At 45.4% G+C, this 19661-nt stretch overlaps 1 protein-coding gene across 3 annotated transcripts in view; it reads left to right on the top strand.

The window, feature by feature from the left end:
* The window catches only part of PAPPA2 (pappalysin 2), a 133318-nt gene that overhangs the window by 110064 nt on the left and 3593 nt on the right, over positions 1-19661 (top strand). For all 3 annotated transcript variants that reach the window (XM_077332507.1, XM_077332508.1, XM_077332505.1), the window contains 2 exons: positions 2755-2826; positions 15233-15331. In XM_077332507.1, the coding sequence (XP_077188622.1) occupies positions 2755-2826; positions 15233-15331 (171 nt within the window). The remainder of the gene's footprint in view (positions 1-2754; positions 2827-15232; positions 15332-19661) is intronic.

Below are 19661 nucleotides of genomic sequence, written 5' to 3'. Positions count from 1 at the left end.
CTCTCTCTCCCCTTTTTCCTGTTAAGTATGTTAATTCCTAAATTATCTTTTATCTGCGTCAATCAGGTTGTGCACCGTTGCTGTGTTAATTACCCTGCCAACAATCCAGTTCCAGATCCTCCCATGAGGTTGAGGCATTCAAGGGAAAAGAGGAAGACAGAAGCAAGAGTGTAACGGGAAGAGGAGGGCTTGTTGGGAAACAAAATACTTCCTCCCTGGCCAAGAGCTGTCACTAAAATTCTTTTCTTCGTGTTTTTTGCTCTCTGTCTCTTTTTGTAAGATTTTGATTTGCTTCTCCTCCCCGTCTGACATCTGCCAAACGTTGGGCATCATTGGATCAGATTTGTTCCGAGAGGGGCTTGACGGACGGACAGACGGGGGGATCAGTGGAGGTAGCTGAGGCTGTGGATGCTTGGGCAAAAATATCAACTTAAGTGTTACTAGAGAAATCCTACAATTATAACAGCTGCACTGAATCTCCTCAGATTTTGTCTGGGATCCTAGAGAATTTCCACTGGCAGAGAAGAACTTCTTTGTCTCTTCCCATCTCACTGTGGCTGATGCCATCCCCTGTACTGCTCTTGTAAGACAAGAGACTCTGAGGCACAAGGCGAGGGAGGAGTTTTATAGAGGGAATGGGGGGGACAGGTGCAGATAGCTCCCTTCTTTGCATTTGTGGGTGTCTTCTGTGGGATCTAACCCTTTGTGGATTTTTTGGGAGGGGAGGTTGGTGTGAAAACCAGATATGTTGGCGGGGAAGGAGTTTTTCAAGACAAGAAACGTGTTCATGCATATTTTCAGTCTTTTCAATCCCTGTTGGCATTGTTTCCCCAACCCCCAGTTGTTGCTTCCTCCTGGATTTGTCATATGGGTGATCATTCAGCGAATGGCTAGACGTCACAACGCTTCATGTAGCCAGTCAGCGTTGGCAGTGTGATCAGTGTGAGGGCAATGCAAGCAAATGAGCGAAGGTTTTCTCTGGAAGTAATGAAACCTCACTGAAAACAGGCGGGTTTTGGTTGTTGTGTTTGTTTTTCTTTGCACTGCTGACAGCATTTGAGAGAAGTTCCCGAGAACTGTGGCTTGCATCCATCTGGTCTCAGAGGGCACACGCCCACCTTTTGGCACAAACCTATTGTCCAAACTATAACACAGAGTGATGATAGGTTTTTTGGTCACATTTAGCAGGAAATGGCTGGGATTGAACGTTGTCATTTTTTTGCTGTCCTATTAGCACCTACTTTTGGTCCATGGTCTGTCTGTCTGTCTGTCCGTCCGTCCGCCCATCCATCCATCCATCCATCCATCCATCCATCCATCCATCCATCTATCCGTCCATCCGTCTGTCCATGCATCTATCTGTCTATCCGTATATCTGCCCATCCATCCATCTGTCAATCTATCCATCTGTCTGTCCGTCCGTCCGTCCATCCATCCAGCCATCTTTTGGCTTCCCGGAATCAATGACTCTGTCACAAAACGCTTTGCACCAGGTCTGCAGACCTCCCAGTTGCCCCACCGCAGGATCAGTGGTTTTCCACTTTTCTAAAATTACTGGTGTTGTTTCCCCCAAGAAAACTCACATTCTATGCCAAGAACAGTTCCGCGGTGTTCAAAAGGCATAAATTCACAAACGTATGAAAATGACATTTTTGTATCAGCATACTACATGTGGGAGACTCCCATTGTGAACTCGGGCTTTTTCCAAACATTTGAACAATGATATTGGGACAAGGAAAGAAATAGTTCTGGAACAGGGAGGGCAGGAGGAGAAGAATAAACCTGAAGACCTTTCATGAAAATAGGCACGTTACTGAAAGTGATCCTTTTTTGCCCATTATAAGTGTATTTCCAAATTCTAACAAATTCTAACTATAAAACCATTTCATTTATGTGTCATATATACAATATTATTTTGTACTAGGTTAAACATTGACATTTCACTTTCCCTCCTTTCTTTTTAGCAATTTTATAGTGTCCTTTTCATTATTTGATAATACGTACTGTGTCTGATAAGAGCCTCTTGTGGCGCGGAGTGGTAAGGCAGCAGACATGCAGTCTAAAAGCTCTGCCCATGAGGCTGGGAGTTCGATCCCAGCAGCCGGCTCGGGGTTGACTCAGCCTTCCATCCTTCCGAGGTCGGTAAAATGAGTACCAGCTTGCTGGGGGTAAACGGTAATGACTAGGGAAGGCACTGGCAAACCACCCTGTACTGAATCTGCCAAGAAAATGCTAGAGGGCATCACCCCAAGGGTCAGACATGACTCTTCGCTTGTACAGGGGATACCTTTACCTTTACCTTTACTGTGTCTGAAGCCAGTGTATTTTACCATTTATGTATGCTTACGTATGCCTTAACACTGAAGAGGGCTGTGTACTGAAACACATTTGGTCTGTGTTTGTGATTTTTAGAACTCATTTTATTGTGACGCTATCACTTAAGCCTTATAGTGTTTTTAACTTTTCATTGTAAATAAATACGTGTATTTCCGTATATTTTAACATGTCTCTATGCATTGCATTTATAATATCAGGCCGCATGTTCATATTTCTTTAACCTTTTTTTGTTTCTTGATTCAATACTTCCTATATTATTTTAAAATATATTCCCTCAAACACTGGATTGCGTGTGGACTTAATTCTTTATGTCAAATATTTAAAGGTCAGCACTGTGGAACTTTGTTGAAGAGGCCATTTGGGAAAGAGTGAATAACAGTGATGTTTGCTGATAGTATTATTTCCTTTGTGTTTCAGAATATTGTATGCACTGGAAAATTAGAATGGCATCCACATCCAAAAGCCATTCATTGCATTGATTCCTGTGAGGTAAGCTGTGTGTGTGTCCAGAAAGGGGTGTTTGGGGCCAGATTATTCTACTTCTGTTGCTGAGTATCTATGGCAGGGGTAGTCAACCTGTGATCCTCCAGATGTCCATGGACTACAATTCCCATGAGCCCCTGCCAGAGTTTGCTTCCAAGTATCTGGCAAATGTATCCGGCAGGGAGTCCGGGGGGCCATCCATGAGCAGATAGAGCTGGATGTCATCCACATATTGTTGACTACCCGGCCCGGGTGCATAAATATGTTGAATAATGTGGGTGAACGTACTGCCCCCTGAGGCAGAGCTGCACCTCTCGCCTGTCTGTCTCTCGCCTCTCCGTTCTCCTTGGCAAGTTAGTCTGGTGGGCTGGGATCTCAGGTGCCTCTCCTCAGATGCCGGAGCTTGTTCCCTGGCCGGTCTTCCTGGGCGAGGGTGCTGCTTCTTACGGGCCTCCTCAGCTCTGTTCTCTCTCTCTCCGCTCTCTCCTCCCCCCTTTTGTCTCCAAAAGATTGTCCCCCAGAACGAGCACAAAAATGACTGGAAATGTTCCATTCTTCCTAACCCCTTACCTGGCAAGCTAGTGTTATAAACACAAGTTTCAAATTTTCACGGCGGAGCCTACACTTACTGCTACCGCCACCGCTGCCGCCATCAGCTCACCAGCTTGAATAGGTGAATACTCTAAATCAGGGGTAGTCAACCTGTGGTCCTCCAGATGTTCATGGACTACAATTCCCAGGAGCCCCTGCCAGCGAATGCTGGCAGGGGCTCCTGGGAACTGTAGTCCATGAACATCTGGAGGACCACAGGTTGACTACCTCTGCTCTAAATAAAAACTCATGTGATGGAGATCCTAAGGGTATGCATTCAGCTTATTCAAACTGGCGGGGAGGACCTCAGTTAATTCCTATTTTAAGCCAAATTAAGAGTCTTTTATTTGATTCTGGTGGTGAATCTCTAAAGCTGAAGCGATTCGGATTTGTGATTTAGCCTGCTGATGTTTAGGGTAATTCTGAGGGCACTTAGCAATAGATGTGTAAGAGAGCTTCTCTTTCCAGCCACTCAGTGGCTTGGGTGTCTATCTGCCTCCAGCAACCATCAACCCCCTATAAGTTATATGTGTGGTGGGAAAGGAGATGGAAGAAACAAGGAAGGAGGCATCTTCTGGCTAATTCTGAGATTGGATTTGCAAGAAAAGGCAAAATTATTTTTTAATTTCATTCATTCGTGTGCTTTCCCCAGCACCATCCCAGAGTGAGTGAGAGGTAAGCTATTCCCTATGCTGCACGGTCCTTAACTATAGCCATAATCAGGGCTTGAAGCTAGATGCAGACTCTGGTTAAGAGGGAAGCTGATTAATGTTAACCTTTTAAGAAATGCCAATGTTGAAATTACCCTTATCTCTGGTTAAGATCATTACTGGAAGGGCAGAAGAATTAATAATGTGGAGACGGGACGCAAACTTACAGCCTGTTCGTGATCTCTCTAACCATGATTTGAGATCTGCATCCATATATTTGCACCAGGGCAAAAACTGTTTATTAGAAGGCCAGATACCTGGAAATATAAGGTCATTTGCTACTACCTGAATAGAACCTCTTTGGTTTGTGGCTTCTTGTATTATGTTTGAGTGAATGGCAGTCATAGTTTGGCAGCACAGAATTGTTGAAGGATGCTGTTTAAAAGCAACAGAAAGAGGGATTAAAACAACATTTGCTTTGGCCAATACTGTTCCGCAGCAAAATGACCACAGTGCTCTTCCCCTGTGGAAATTAACTCTAGGTTTATTATTAAAGCATTCGATGAATTGTCCATGTACACACACGTATGTATCCTTTAAAAACCTGCATTTTCACACATTTATAAATGCATGGATTCGGTTGACATGCAACTTCCAAATTTATATACTCAATAGCAAATTCACAAGAAAGGTTTAAAACCAGGGCAGGTATGCAACTAATAGTCAAAACTCAGGACGATAAGAAGAAAGAGAGTTGGTTTTATATCCTGCTTTTCTCTACCCAAAGGAGTCTCAAAGCAGTTTACAATCGCTTTCCCTTCCTCTCCCTGCAACAGACGCCCTGTGAGGGAGGTGGGGCTGTGAGAGCTCTGACCGGACTGCTCTGTGAGAACAGCTGTAATAGGACTGTGACTGTCTCAGGGATACCGAGTTAGCTGCATGGGAGTGGGGAATCAAAGTAGGCTCTCCAGATTGAAAGCCGCCACTCTTAACCACTACACCTAGTTGGCTCCCCAAGAAATCAACTCCACAATAGAGGCCAGCACTGCTCTCCAGCTGCAGGTCAGAGAATGTTAAATCATGCGTGGGATGGAGCACTAGTATGTAGGAATTCTGTTATCTCTTCATACACATGAATCGGTACAGTGGAAGGAAGGGGATGGGGTTCGATACAGTGGTTAAGAACAGCAGTTTCTAATCTGGAGAATAGGATTTGATTCTCCACTTCTCCACATGCATCCAGCTGGGTGACCTTGGTCCAGCTGCAGTTCTCTTAGGGCTCTCTCAGCATCGCCTACCTTACAGGGTGTCTATTATAGGGAGAGGAAGGGAGGCAATTTGAGACTCCTGGGGATATGCATCTTGCCTGGGTCACACATGCATCAAGATGAGGTTGGAGAATGTGCCTGTCCCAAATCATACTTCAGATGGGGAAATCACATATTTTAAAAAATCTGCTTCATCTAAGAACATCCTGACGATATAAAATTAACACACCCGGGAGAAACGTTCTGCCTTAATCCTTTGCAAGCTGCACTTTTTGTCCTGGGAATTATTCAGGCTAGAGGAACTTTGAAACATGCCATCTCCTTCCTGAAATCAAAAGGGTTACAGCCTGCCCCACCACCTCACCCTTGTGCTCGCTCCCTTACCATCCTATTCTGCTGCACGTACAGAGAAGGCCTGCCTACTCACAGGATGCCAGCTTCAAGTGTATACATTTGACATATGAAACATATGTCAAAGGAGCTGTTTTCAGGCAACCCTGAAGAAACATCTCAAGATGTTGTGAAATGCACAGTAAAAAAAAGGCAGAAGTTTGGAACAGGAGCATAATGCTAAGCGAGAGACTTCATTCCTCGCGCCTGAAAGCCAGACCACACGAGGATCATGTCCATCCGACCCCTTTATTCTGGTCTCCAGTGGTGGCTGAGATCAGCTGTTTGAGAGGACAGCAGTGTCTCCTGTTAATGTTGCTGTGGGTTGGGACTGACTTCTGCTCTGAACGCTTGGGTTGAGAACGGAGTTCAACAAGGAGGGGCTTCTTTCCAGCTGGCTCTGTCTTCTGCGGCACTCTCCTCCGTTTGCAGCCAGCAGCAGGGCTGAGGAGTTGTTGTCCAAGGAAGGATTTTCCTTCTACGGAAGACAAAGAACAGGAAAAGAACAATGCTTCCAGGTGGGTGAAGCAAGCAGGGGGTTGGACTAGATGGCCTGTATGACCCCTTCCAAGTCTGATTCTCTGATTGCCGGTTTAGAAGAAGAAGAAGAGTTGGTTCTTATATGCCGCTTTTCCCTACCCAAAGGAGGCTCAAAGCAGCTTACAGTCGCCTTCCCATTCCTCTCCCCACAACAGACACCCTGTGGGGTGGGTGAGGCTGAGAGAGCCCTGATATCACTGCTCGGTCAGAACAGTTTTATCAGTGCCATGGCGAGCCCAAGGTCACCCAGATGGTTGCAGAATCGAACCTGGCATGCCAGATTAGAAGTCCGCACTCCTAACCACTACACCAAACTGGCTCTCTGAGCACAACCCTCTGTGTTCTTCCACAGGTCCCATCTGGTTCAAAGAGTTTTGTGGGAGTGGGCTCCCAGGTGGATTGTGTCTATCACCAATTCTGCCAGTCTTACTAGTAGCTTCTCAAACCCTGCTGCCTTGGAAAGTTGCCTCAATCACCTCATCCCAGAATGGGACCGTTCCTGGGTATTGCTTTGTTAGACGAGGCCATCAGTAGCAAAACACACATAATCCAAAAGGCACCTGAGGGATTGTTAGGAAAGCACTGCATGATGGACACTTTAAAGAGGTTGACGGTAGACCAGAGCCATGAGTCTAGCAAATGCTTCTGAGATCTTATGATATCTTTGTCCCTAGAGAATTCTCTTCCAGGTATGTTGACATGTCTTCTGCTGAGAGCCTTGGCAGCTTGCTACTGGCCTTCCCATCTCAGTTCATTAAGCATGTTTATTGCCCCCTTTGTGCGTGTCAAGAGGAAAAGAGGGAAGTGGGAAGAGAAGGGTAAAACGAGAGGCATTCTACAACTGTTGAACTGCCAAGAAAAATACTGAACTTGAACAATGAATGTGGTCATTTCCTCCCACAGTCTGCATTCCCAGGGCTCTTCCAATGGGCAGTCAGAAGCAGCCAAGAAATGCGAGGCTCAAATTGCCTTGCCAGCTCACATAAATGTGTGTGTATGTGTGCGTGTGTTTGAGAGAGAGAGAGAGAAAAGAGAAACACACACAAATACTGCAGAAATTGTGTTACTAGCAGTTCCTTCCATTCTCTGCCCATTTTCTCAAACCTCCACCTATGTTTCTCCCAGCTTATCTTTCACTGCCCATTTTCTCTTTTGTTTCTTCCTTCCAGCCACCTTTCTCTTTATCTTCCCACCCCTTAATTTCGCTCCTCCTTGAATCTCTTGTCAGTATTCAGCTTTAGGTGTTCTGTGCAGCTGTAATCCCACCTGCACTGACAACTATCCTTCAGATAGTCCTTCTAACATTCTAGTAGGTACATTTGTTCTGTGTCACCGATATGTTAGTGAACATTCCTTGCCATCGTGTCCACTCACCCAGTCTCTTCCTGAGCTCCAGTGTGAAATCATCAGTTGGATTTTTGATGTGGGACACATCTTCTGGTGTGCCTCGTCAAACGGAAATGAATATGGACTTGATGTCCGTAGTACTGTTCATGAAGCACTCCCAAAGATGAAGCGAGCCCTGCCAGTGGCTGGGCTCGCTCTGGGGGCCTAGGCAGCTGGTGTCCAACCAGTGGGGGCCGAGACAGCAGTGGAAAGATAAGCAGCAAGAGGAAGGGGGAAAGGGGAAGGCAGTCTGTATGTGTGTGTGTGTTTGATTGGGAGGGAGGGAGGTATGTTGGGAAACCTGCAGGTAAAGGAGGAAATGGGAGGGGGGAAGGGAGTCTGTGTGCGTTTGTAAGGGAGGGAAGGGGAAGGGACCAAGGAGGAGTTTGGGAAACCAACACATACACTTAAACACTGTGTGTGTTTATGTATATGTGTGTTTGCCAGGGAGGGAGGGAGGACCTGACCAAGTAGCTCCAGAGCAGGTACGTGTGCCACATACCTTCTGAGAGTGAGACTATCAGTAGATTTTTGTATTTCCATGTTTGAATGATGAATTCCAAAAGCCTGGTCATGGGGAAAGTAGTTGCACGATCTCTTCCCTGCTGTTACTTGCTGTGAGAACTAGGGCCATACAACCCATTGGCAGCCACAGGGGTGTTAGTGCACTAATATTCTAGCCATATGGATTGCAGCGTACGGTAAGTGCAATGTGAAGCATTCCATATGGAATGCATGTACATTTTTTTACTGTTTTTTTTCCAGCTGTTCATAGTTCTCCTGCGTGGTGTAGTGGTTAAAAGCGGCAGCTTCTAATCTGGCGAGCTGGGTTTGATTCCCTGTTCCTCCGCATTCAACCAGATGATTGACCTTGAGCCAGTCACAGTCCTGATGGTGCTGTTCTCACAGAGCATTCCTGTCAGGGCTCTCTCAGCCCCACCTACTTCACAGGGCGCCTGTTGTGGGGAGAGGAAAGGAAGGCGATTGTAAGCCGCTTTGAAACTCCTTCAGGCAGTGAAAAGCAGGGTATAAAAAACAAACTCTTCTTCTTTATCAATAGAAATGCTAGACTAGATAAGTAGGGGTTTTTGAGAAGGGTAAAAACCAACTCTTCTTCTTCATCTTCTTCAGGTTTCTTTTATAGAACTGTGAAATTAGAGATAACCACTCTAATAGTGTGCTTACACAATCAGTTCTCCCAGAAAGAAAAAAGGGGTGGAGCCCAACTTGTCAAGCTGCCAATGTGGTCCTTTGACCATATCAGTTTTGTATGCTAAATGTTATTTGAATGCACCATCATGTGGCGGGAACTGGTATCTACTGTGCCAGAGTGATTTTTGCTTTTCATCTGCCAGGAGTTGAATTTCCACCTTCTAAGTTTCCTTCTCTCGATCCATCTGAGACAGACAGTTTTTCTTCTGGTGCATGCTCAGCCATTCATTTGTAATACATCTGCCAATGGGCTTTTTTTTTGGGGGGGGGGGGTTGTAATAAAAGCAGGCTGGACTTGTGGCCACAACTTGGAAACGCAATGCACAAAGAAGGAAAGGAAGGAAGAAATTTGTTTGGCAAGAGAAACCCCAAGTGTAACAGTTAAAGTGCTACAAGGTCTTCACGAAAAGGTTGCTCATTCAAGGATAACGTGAACGTGGCTTGTATTAATGAGTCGTCTCGCCCATTTAAAATACGGATGCTTCCAAAATCCTCATTGACATTTCTCCCTGAATTTTGAAATTTCCTGCACCTGCTTCTGAAGTGGAAATGATGCTTTAGGAATGCTCCACTGGTCTGTTTTATAGGTCCCAATTTTCTTCAAAGTGTTTTGCACCTACAGTTTGCTACAACTTTTAGTTCTCTCAATCAATGTGGGTCTCATTCCCCTGTAAACATTACATACACATTGATAAAATGCTCTGATCGTATGTGCAGCTGTATTGAGTTTGGCTTAGTATTGCACCAATGTGTAGGCAGCTGTGTGCATCATCATACTGCACAATTTTGTTAATGTGATCATATGCACAAACATCAAGTTGCCTTTTGAAGAAGAGAAGAGTTGGTTCTTATATACCACTTTTCTCTACCCGAAGGAGTCTCAAAGTGGCTTACAGTCGCCTTCCCTTTCCTCTCCCCACAACAGACACCCTGTGAGGGAGGTGAGGCTGAGACAGCCCTGATATTACTGAAGAAGAAGAGCTGGTTTTTATATGCTGCTTTTCTCTACCCAAAGGAGTCTCAAAGTGGCTTACATTCACCTTCCCTTTCACCTCCCCACAACAGACACCCTGTGAGGTTGGTGAGGCTGAGAGAGCCCTGATATCGCTGCCCGGTCAGAACAGTTTTATCAGTGCTGTGGGGAGCCCCAGGTCACCCAGCTGGCTGCATGTGGGGGAGCGGGGAATCAAACCCAGCTTTCCAGATTAGAAGTCCGTGCTCCTAACCACTACACCAAGCTGGCTCTCGCAGGTTTTATCAACACATTTGTGGGTCTAAAGCACAGAGCAGCAAAAACGTGTGAATGACCTGAAATGGCTTTGGCAGCAAATGGCACAAACTGGTTTCCTCCAGCATGTTCCAGGCTCTTCCAGTACTCAATGCAATCAACCAGCCCTTATTTTTCGGTCTTATTTTCTTCCCCTCAGGATAATTTTTAGCCTGAGCTGTCATGTTTCTCCAGGGTTGTCATAGAAGCCTGGTATTTGTTTCAGACTTGGGTATGTTTTTGGCAGTTTGGGGGGTGGGAAGGGAGCAATTAGCGGTCATATGTATATAGTGAGGACAAACATTTTCGGCACGTCAGCACCTCCTGCCTAAAGACACTGATCTGGAACTCATTTTAGTTTGCTGCATCGAGGGCAACGGGTGATTGTTTGTAATAATTATATGGAGACGATGTAGGAAGTGGATTTTTGGTTTTCCCAGTGAGTCAGAAAATGAGAGAAACAAACCCTCTGCCTCATGGAATAAGAAAGGAAGAAAGGAAGAAAGGAAGAAAGGAAGAAAGGAAGAAAGGAAGAAAGGAAGAAAGAAAGAAAGAAAGAAAGAAAGAAAGAAAGAAAAAGAGAGAGAGAGAACAATAGAAAGAAGGAGATAGAGAGGGGATGAAAGAGAGAGAGAGAGAGAAAGAAAGAAAAAGAGAGAGAAAGAAAGAACAATAGAAAGAAGGAGAGAGAGGGGATGAGAGAAAGAGAGAGAGAGAGAAAGAAAGAGAAAGAGAGAGAGAGAAAGACAGAAAGAAAGAAAGAAAGAAAGAAAGAAAGAAAGAAAGAAAGAAAGAAAGAAAGAAAGAAAGAAAAAAGAGAGAGAGAACAATAGAAAGAAGGAGATAGAGAGGGGATGAGAGAAAGAGAGAGAGAGAGAGAGAGAGAGAGAGAGAAAGAAAGAAAAAAGAGAAAGAAAGAACAATAGAAAGAAGGAGATAGAGAGGGGATGAGAGAAAGAGAGAGAGAGAGAGAGAGAAAGAAAGAAAGAAAGAAAGAAAGAAAGAAAGAAAGAAAGAAAGAAAGAAAGATTTTTCTGGCAAGAGAAAAAAAAGTAATATTTAAAGGTCTACAAGATGCAAAGGAAAGAGGCAGTTTTGGTTTACCTGACTTAAAATTGTATTTTGTGGCCTGTTTGGATGAAAGACTGGATTCAGTTGAAGAATCGAGGGCATTGGCTTTAGAAGGACACAATCTGAAATTTGGACAGCACATTTATGGCATGACAAAGCTAAAGTTAGTTTAGAATTTAAAAATCATTATGTTAGATGTGCCATTTTAAGGATACGGGATAGTATAGATTCAGGTTATGTGCGCCTTTGTGGATTTCTACACAAGAAGCTTTCAACAGTAGAGAAATGATGGTTAAAGATAAATGGTTGACATATAGTGATATATTGGATTTCTCACAGCAGGATTGTAAATTGAGGACAAGAGAAATCTTCATGGCTGAAGGGCATTCTTCTCAATGGCTCTTTTATGCACAGCTATTAGAAAGCTTTAAGGCAGATAAAAAGCATAGTCAAGATAAGATTCTAAAATTTGAGACAAATAATTCTGTGAAAAATGTGTGGTAACATGGTCAAAATGTTGGATACGATATATTGCTGGAACAATGGGCAAATATGTGGACAAAGAGTCTCAAACATATATTAAGCTCTAGTCTAATCTTAAAGTGATTTTTTATTAAATGATGTATTTTGGGTACTGGTCCCTTGAAAGGTTATCAAAAATGTTCAAAAATACGCCCGGAAATATGAACAACACAAAGTAACATTTTTGCATCTTTGGTGAACGTGTAAGAGGGCAACAAATTTTTGGACACAAATACATGCCTTGATTCAGAAGCTACTAAAGACTGAAATACAAATTAAACAAGAGACATTCCTTTTGGGTTTAATGAAAAAAGAATTTGGGGAGAAACAACAACACAACAATGGAAGAAGGATGTAGAAAGTTGGTAGAACTGGCTGAAATGGCTGAAGAAGAAGAAAAAAAAGTAATAGTAGTAGTATATGCCACTTTTCTCTATCAGGAGTCTTAAAGCGGCTTACATTCACCTTCCCTTGCCTCTCCCCTCAACAGACACCCTGTGAGGTGGGTGAGGCTGAGCGAGCCCTGTTATCACTGCTCAAAGTCAGAACAGCTTTATCAGTGCTGAGCCCAAGGTCACCCAGCTGGTTGCATGTGGGGGAGCACAGAATCAAACCCGGCTGGCCAGATTAGAAGTCCTCACTCCTAACCACTATATCAAGAAAAAATGCAATATTTTTAGATAGTCGGAAACCTTTTATGGACTTTCTGCATGATGCAAATAAAAATGCAACCGTGGTTTGTAGGTTCCAGGACTAAGGGAGAAAATACAAAAATATAGGGGAAAAAGTATTTTATATCTTTTTGTTGTATTAGCATAGTGCAACAGGGGAGACTGGAAGTCTCTTTATTTCTCTCTTGATATTTTTTCTATTTGTAAACTTTCTTCAAAAGTCTCTGAATAAAAGTTTTATTTAGAAAGGAAGAAAAAGAAAGAAAGAATATCCCAGGATAGGTCAGAATGTCTTTGCCTGCTGTGCTGTTAGTGGCAACCTGAAAAGCATATTAGTAGGGATAATGCATCCAGATACTTGTGACCTTTTCAGAGGTTACAAATGTACATTCCAGGAGCATGTACACGAAACATGTGCGATCTACTATACTCCCTGTTGTGTGAAAAGGGGTAACATGCATATTTACATATTTACCAAGGGTGTGCAGCCTTGGTATGGGTGAATATGAACAGTGGCAAATACATACTGGAGCTGTAAGCACAAGCTAAATATACACATTGTCCTCATTCACACAACATGGCAACTGAACATAACTGGGGGGGGGGATCCATGGGTAGTTCTGATACATGTGATAGTAACATCTTTAAAAGTATGGACTTTCTCCCTGTGTTTTGGGTTTTCAGTTGCCTGATTTTGTCTCCAAAGTGGAATGGTTGCATTTGGGGTCCTCTTTTACTCCCTTAAAAAAAATATATCTACATTTTGTACAGACCCCCTGTGCATGCTGTTGGTGCTGCAGTTTTCAGCTCCTTTAGCCGATTCAAGACCTCGCTTTTCCTCTCTTGTGCCAGTGAGCATTTGTGGACTGAAAAAAAAAAAAGGAATCCTGAATTGATCACAACCTACCGTTTGACCACAGTCCTCTTTCAGGGACATTTCACTGCTGTACAAGAGCACACGCGCACCATGCAAAAAGAAACTTATTGCTTGCCCAATGACACACACACTATTACATCGGTGTTTGAATTTTGCAGTGTTTTATCAATGTATTTACGCTCCTTAGTGAAGTCAAGGAAGGGAAAGATGCCTCCCCCCCAAAAAGGAATAAAACATAGCACATGGCGCATGCTCCAGAATCATGTTGAGTACACGGTAAGGCATGGAACAATGTGTGTGGGGCTCAGTAGCCCCCTGGTGGTTGAGAGGGTGAACTGAACGTTGCTGGCTCAAAGGCGCCCCTCCTGCCATGAACTAAACAGGTGGCCTTAGAGCAGCGGCGGCCAAACTGTGGTTCTCCAAATGTCCCTAGACTACAGTTCCCATGAGCCTCTGCCAGCACTGGGACATCTGGAGAGTCACAGTTTGGCCGCCCATGCCTTAGAGCAGGGGTAGTCAACCTGTGGTTCTCCAAATGTCCCTAGACTACAATTCCCATGAGCCTCTGCCAGCACTGGGACATCTGGAGAGTCACAGTTTGGCCGCCCATGCCTTAGAGCAGGGGTAGTCAACCTGTGGTTCTCCAAATGTCCCTAGACTACAATTCCCATGAGCCCCTGCCAGCATTTGCTGGCAGGGGCTCATGGGAATTGTAGTCCATGAACACCTGGAGGACCACAGGTTGACTACCCCTGCCTTAGAGAATGTTCCTCCCCTCTGCCCCATGGGGAAGAAGAAGAGCTGGTTTGTAACCCCTTGTTTTCCACAACGAAAGGAATCTCAAAGCAGCTTACCAACCCCTTTCCCTTCCTCTCCCCACAACAGACACCCTGTGAGATAGGTGGGGTGGAGAGAGCCCAGAGAGAACTGTGCTGCGAAAACAGATCTTAAGAGAACCGTGGCCCAAGGTCATCCAGCTGGCTGCATGTGGAGGAGTGGGGAATCAGACCTGGTCCTCCAGATTAGAGGCTGCCGCTCTTAACCACACTGGCCTATTTTAAACGGCTCCCTGAAGGATAATTATGATCCTTGAGGAATAATAAAAAATACTTTGTGGAACACCTGTGGGAACATCACGTGACTCACATGCTTGTGTGCTTGGGTCTTTTGAAAAGCCGGGTGATCCCCAAAAGATAGATGGCCATTCGTGTTCTGTTACGTGTTATCCTGCCTTTGTCCGTCTGATTTGGTCTTTGAACTTGTGTGACGGTTTGCAAGCAATTGTTACCAGTCTTCTTCTGAACCCTTCTGAACAGGAGACCAGTGTATTCCATTCAGTGTTTCTTCGATGATTACAATGCAATCCCGCACTGATTTACTGTAGCACAAACCCGTTGAAATGCATCAATTTGGACTAGAATCACTCTGTGTAGGATTGCATTATAAGTTTCTCGGGAGGCATTTGGTGCATTTGTATTCATCGGTGGTCTGAAGCTGAAGTTTACACATCCTGGAGCTCACAGCGGAGTTTGGTTTTGACAAGAGCATATCCAGTATTCATCTGATCACCCTGGAAATAAAAGGCATGTCCATCAGTGAGAGTATGGCCATCAACAGAGGAGACAGTGGCCAAAATGGGGGAGGGGGGGAATTTGGACTCCCAAGTCTCCCACAAATTTGAGTGATGTTCTGTTTGTCATCTCCGGAAGGATCGTGTTCTGCTTTTGACATAACTGACCTTGTGGCTCTTTCGGCGTTTCGTTCCATGTGCATTTTTCTTTTCATATAGCACACGTGCATCAAAACAGTGCCCTATCTTTGTTTGCATTGATTCTCACTGTTGTCGAAAGTCTGTGATATGGCTGGCGTGTGGCACCGAATGTGTGGTCTTCCGTATCACACAGGCCTCTTTGTTGTTTTGGTCGCTTTCTGTTCACTGAATGCTCATTTCTCTCTCTTTTTTATAGCCTTTCCTAGCTGATGGCTGGTGTGACACCATCAACAACCGAGCCTACTGTCGGTACGATGGGGGTGACTGTTGCTCCTCCACGGTCTCCTCCAGGAAGGTAGGTGAGGGGCAGACTAAAATAAAACTATTTCACAGCAGCTTTACATTGAAGGCTAGGGTCTTCTGGGGTTCAGGTTCGGATCTTCACTTCAGGCTACATTCTCTTCCAGTACCGAGTGAAAAAAAGGAGGGAGGAGGAATAAAATTCATTCAGATAGCACTGAGTTGGATGGGTCATAGACAGAGAGGCCAGCAAAAAGTGGTTATTAGGCCTCAGCTATAGGCCTGGCAGAACAGCTCTGTCTTGCAGGCCCTGCAGAACTGTTTTAAGGTCCTGCGAGGCCTTGATCTCTTCTGGGGGGCGTTCCACCAGGCTGGGTGGAATTTAAGACCAGAGCAACTTTTTTTTACAAAAGAGCAGAGTCTACTGGGGCTTTGTGACCAGGGGCTGCAGTATGAGATATAGTCCTTTAACTGCATGACAGAGGGGTTTCAGGGCAAAGATGCTTTGGAAAAGAAACAAGCTGGTGAAGACCTCCCAGACACCTTGCTTGAGTGAAGCCTGGCTTGGCTGCTGTTTGTGTGAATTGGTGACAATCTGGTTCCCTTCTAATGTTGTTGCTAGCATTTTGAAGACTGTACCAGGTTGGGCTGGGGAGGGGGGGGAAAGAGCTTGGGTAGGTGGGTTTTGTAAAAACCCTTGGGCATTGTTTTCCACGGAAAGCAGGGGTCACCTGGAGCCCTGGCTGCCCTGAGGACACGCTGTAGGGTGGAACTGATTAATTCCTTGGCGATGGAGCAAGGGGGTTTGCTGCATGGGGGGGGGGGGGGACATAATGGTGGGGTGTCCTCAGGCCAAACCAAACAGGTGGTAAGAACATGCCATTCCATCCCCGCCGTGTAATTGGGCTCTCTTGCAGAATCCCTAATCGGCCCCTTTTGTTTATCTCAACTGATCCAGGAGGGAGAGAAAAAGGTTTGTTTTCTCAAAGATTGATCTGACCCTTTCATCATCAGATTGAATTAAAAAAAAAGATCTGAAAAGCCCCCAAGCCAAGATTCAGAGTCTTGAGCTTGTTTTGTATGAAGCTCGTGACTGGGGGCTGGCTGGCGGGGGGGGGAGGGGGGGCGTTTCAAAGCCCACCACTGGCAGCCCACTGCTGCAGCTCAGTTGTTTGCTACACTCAGGAAAGGAAGCCGGCTGGGGAGCGGGTGCACACAGCCCTCCTTTGCCAGAGGAGTTGCATATATCTCTGCTTGTGCTGATCATACGACACAGTCTTATACCACTGGTGCAGGAATGCTCTCTCTGGCAAGAAGTGGCTCTCATAAAGTCTCAAGCAGAGAATTGTCTTCTTAAGAAGAAGAGTCGACTTTTATACCCCGCTTTTCACTACCTGAAGGAGTCGCAAAGTGACTTAAAATTGCCTTCCTTTCCTATTGCCACAGCAGGCACCCTGGGAAGTGGGTGGGGCTGAGAGAGCTCGGGAAGAACTGTGACTGGCCCAAGGTCACCCCACTGGCTGCCTGTGGAGGAGGAGTGGGGAATCAAACCCAGTTCTCCAAATTAGAGGGCACTGCTCTTGACCACTACACCACACTACACAGCCTTTAGACTTTCTACTTGAAATTCCATGTGTGTTAATTTGAGGATCCCCCTGACCTGACTCACATTACATGTCTGACCGGAACTCACTCTAAAAAGGGTTGAAGGGCCCTGGATTGGCTGTGGAAGATAACAGAGAGAAACAGACCTATCCACTGGCAATTTTCAAGGTGTGACCTGAAGAAGAAGAAGAAGAAGAGTTGGTTCTTATATGCCATTTTCCAGAAGGAGTCTCAAAGTGGCTTCCAATCGCCTTCCCTTTCCTCTCCCCACAACAGACACCCTGTGAGGTGGGTGAGGCTGAGAGAGCCCTGAGATTGCTGCTTAGTCAGAATGGCTTTATCACAGTCGTGATAAGCACAAGGTCACCCAGCTGGTTGCATGTGGAGGAAGAGCAGGGAATCGAACCCGGCTCACCAGATTAGAAGTCTACGCTCCTAACCACTACACCAAGCTGGCTCTTGCCCCCCCCCCATGCAATTTTTAAGGGGTGAGCTGGTCAGATATATAGTGCAAGACAGATCGGGGAGACGCCAGCCTGATTCACATTACATATCCCCTACTAGCTTCAGTTTCCAAGGTTGAAATCTGGAAACATCTGCATGCAAAAAAAATATTCCCTACTCCCAAGCAAGAGGAAGGTGTTTTGCACTGGAGAGAAACACGACCGCTAACCAAATGGAACCATGGAATCCAAGCTACTGAAATCTTATGGGGCTGCTCTCTGTGTCCAGTGAGGTTTATCTGTGCAGATATGGCAGCCATTTTCAGCCTTTATTTAGGGGGGTCACGACCCTTCTCGGGTTCTAGGGCCCCCTGTTGCAGGCTGGTCACTTGTACAATGAGCAAGGCTAAAAAAGGCCTAAGCCAAGTTTTTTCAACCGGGGTTTTATGAAATCCTGGGGTTTTGTGACAGCCCCGGAAGGGTTTCACCAATTGGGTAGGAGTTAATTTTTTTGAATGATCGTGATATCACCATATATGGCCATGTCAACCCAACCTGCCCCCTCCCAAAATGGCCAATGATGGGCTTGGAGGGAGTGGGATGGGGAGGGGCACCAGCCAATAGGAACCCTTGCTGTCCCAGACTTTGTTGCACTTGGTAGTAACTGGAGTCCAGAGAGTTAAGAACTCTCATTTTACCTTAACTGCAGGTGGGGGTGATGAGGCAGCATAGGCCTGCCCCAGCCCTGTTTCTGCAGGCTCCCTCTGGTGAAGAAGAGCAAACTGGTAGCCAGCCCAGAGGGCAGGTATGGCTCTGTTTACAAATCATCTGAAAATGTCTGTGTTGTCACTTCCTGTGCCGTGAGACTGGCCTGGTGATGTCCCATCCTGTGGTAGTGCCTGGGGATGTCACTTCTGTTGACATGTGACTTCTGAGGGTGTGGCAAGAAGTGTGTCCTGCTGGCATCACTTCTGGGGTTTCTTTAAGCCTGAAGAATGTTTCAGGGGTTTTTCAGTGGTAGGAATGCTGAGAAGGGCTTGACATACCTTGTCTAATATATATGCAAGACCGATTTCTAGCACATTCAACCAAGAGAAGCATGTGCATTCAGTTTCTCCCCCCCCCCCCCTTGAATGCATTAATTCAAGCCAGCGGTAGTCAAACTGTGGCCCTCCAGATGTCTGACTACAATTCCCATGAGCCCCTGCCAGCAAATGCTGGCAGGGGCTCATGGGAATTGTAGTCCATGGACATCTGGAGGGCCGCAGTTTGACTACCCCTGATTCAAGCTGACACAAAGGCACAAGTTACATTATTTCTTTTTCCCTGGACAAAGGTTGAACTTTCTGGCAATTAATTACATCATACGTCACAAAAAGGGTCATTTCATCAGTTTAGTCACCAGGGACCCCATAAACTCTTTGGGCTCCCCTTCTCACATTCTCTTCAGATGTGCCAGGGCCCCCCATGGGACCATATGGCCCCTCTTGAGAATGGCCAAGACATAATACGAGAAAGAAAGGGAGGATCAGGATGAAGATTTAAAAAATGTTTAAAGGCTCCTCTTGACCTCCGGTAACCTTCGATAGAAGTGGCTCGATAAATGTTCCCAAACATACGGTGAGCTTCCTTGCCAGATGTTTTTGGAGTCCACTGCTGGTGTGAAAATTGTCCACGTGATTTTAAGGATGCCCTTGGCAAGCCACCCCAGACATTACGGCAGAGGGAGGAGTGTTCCCCCATGAGGAAACCATTTGCCCTCGGAATAAGATAACAGAGAGCAGGGAAACATGTTTAATTTCCTTGCCCTTACCTCTGGCTTTTCTCAGACTTCTCAGTTTTGGGATGCCAAGAGGCAAGCCAGAGGTATGTTTTGTATAACAAGGATACACTGTGATATCATCCCAAGCGATAAAAAGAGTATGCAAGCTGCCCTGAACGGATTAATATCGATGACCTTTTGCCACAAGGTAATGGATCACAGCATGCGGTTCACGCTTTAGCAACCTGTTATATATCATTAAGTCACGTTCCTGCTTGCATGGATTTCTGAAGACACACAAAAGTGTTTGAAATTTTTCAATCCTAGGCAGAATGACACAAATAGTTGGCTTGCCACTTTTAAAAACGTTATTGGCCATCTTATGTGAACGCCCCCCAATACTAGATCACTGTAGTAAGACAACACAGAACTAACTCCAATCTGGCATAGCTTCCTAGATAGCGTGAGAAAAGCCAGAAATTTGGAGAACAATCTGGAATCCTACAACAAATATGGGGGAGAATAGAAGCAGTGATCACTCAGTGGTTTTGGTTGGCAACCCCAACAGTATTGCT

Source organism: Paroedura picta, chromosome 4, assembly GCF_049243985.1.
Source record: "Paroedura picta isolate Pp20150507F chromosome 4, Ppicta_v3.0, whole genome shotgun sequence".
Taxonomy (NCBI): domain Eukaryota; kingdom Metazoa; phylum Chordata; class Lepidosauria; order Squamata; family Gekkonidae; genus Paroedura; species Paroedura picta.
Note: the sequence above shows the minus strand (reverse complement) of the source record. Positions and strands in the feature narration are given on the sequence as shown.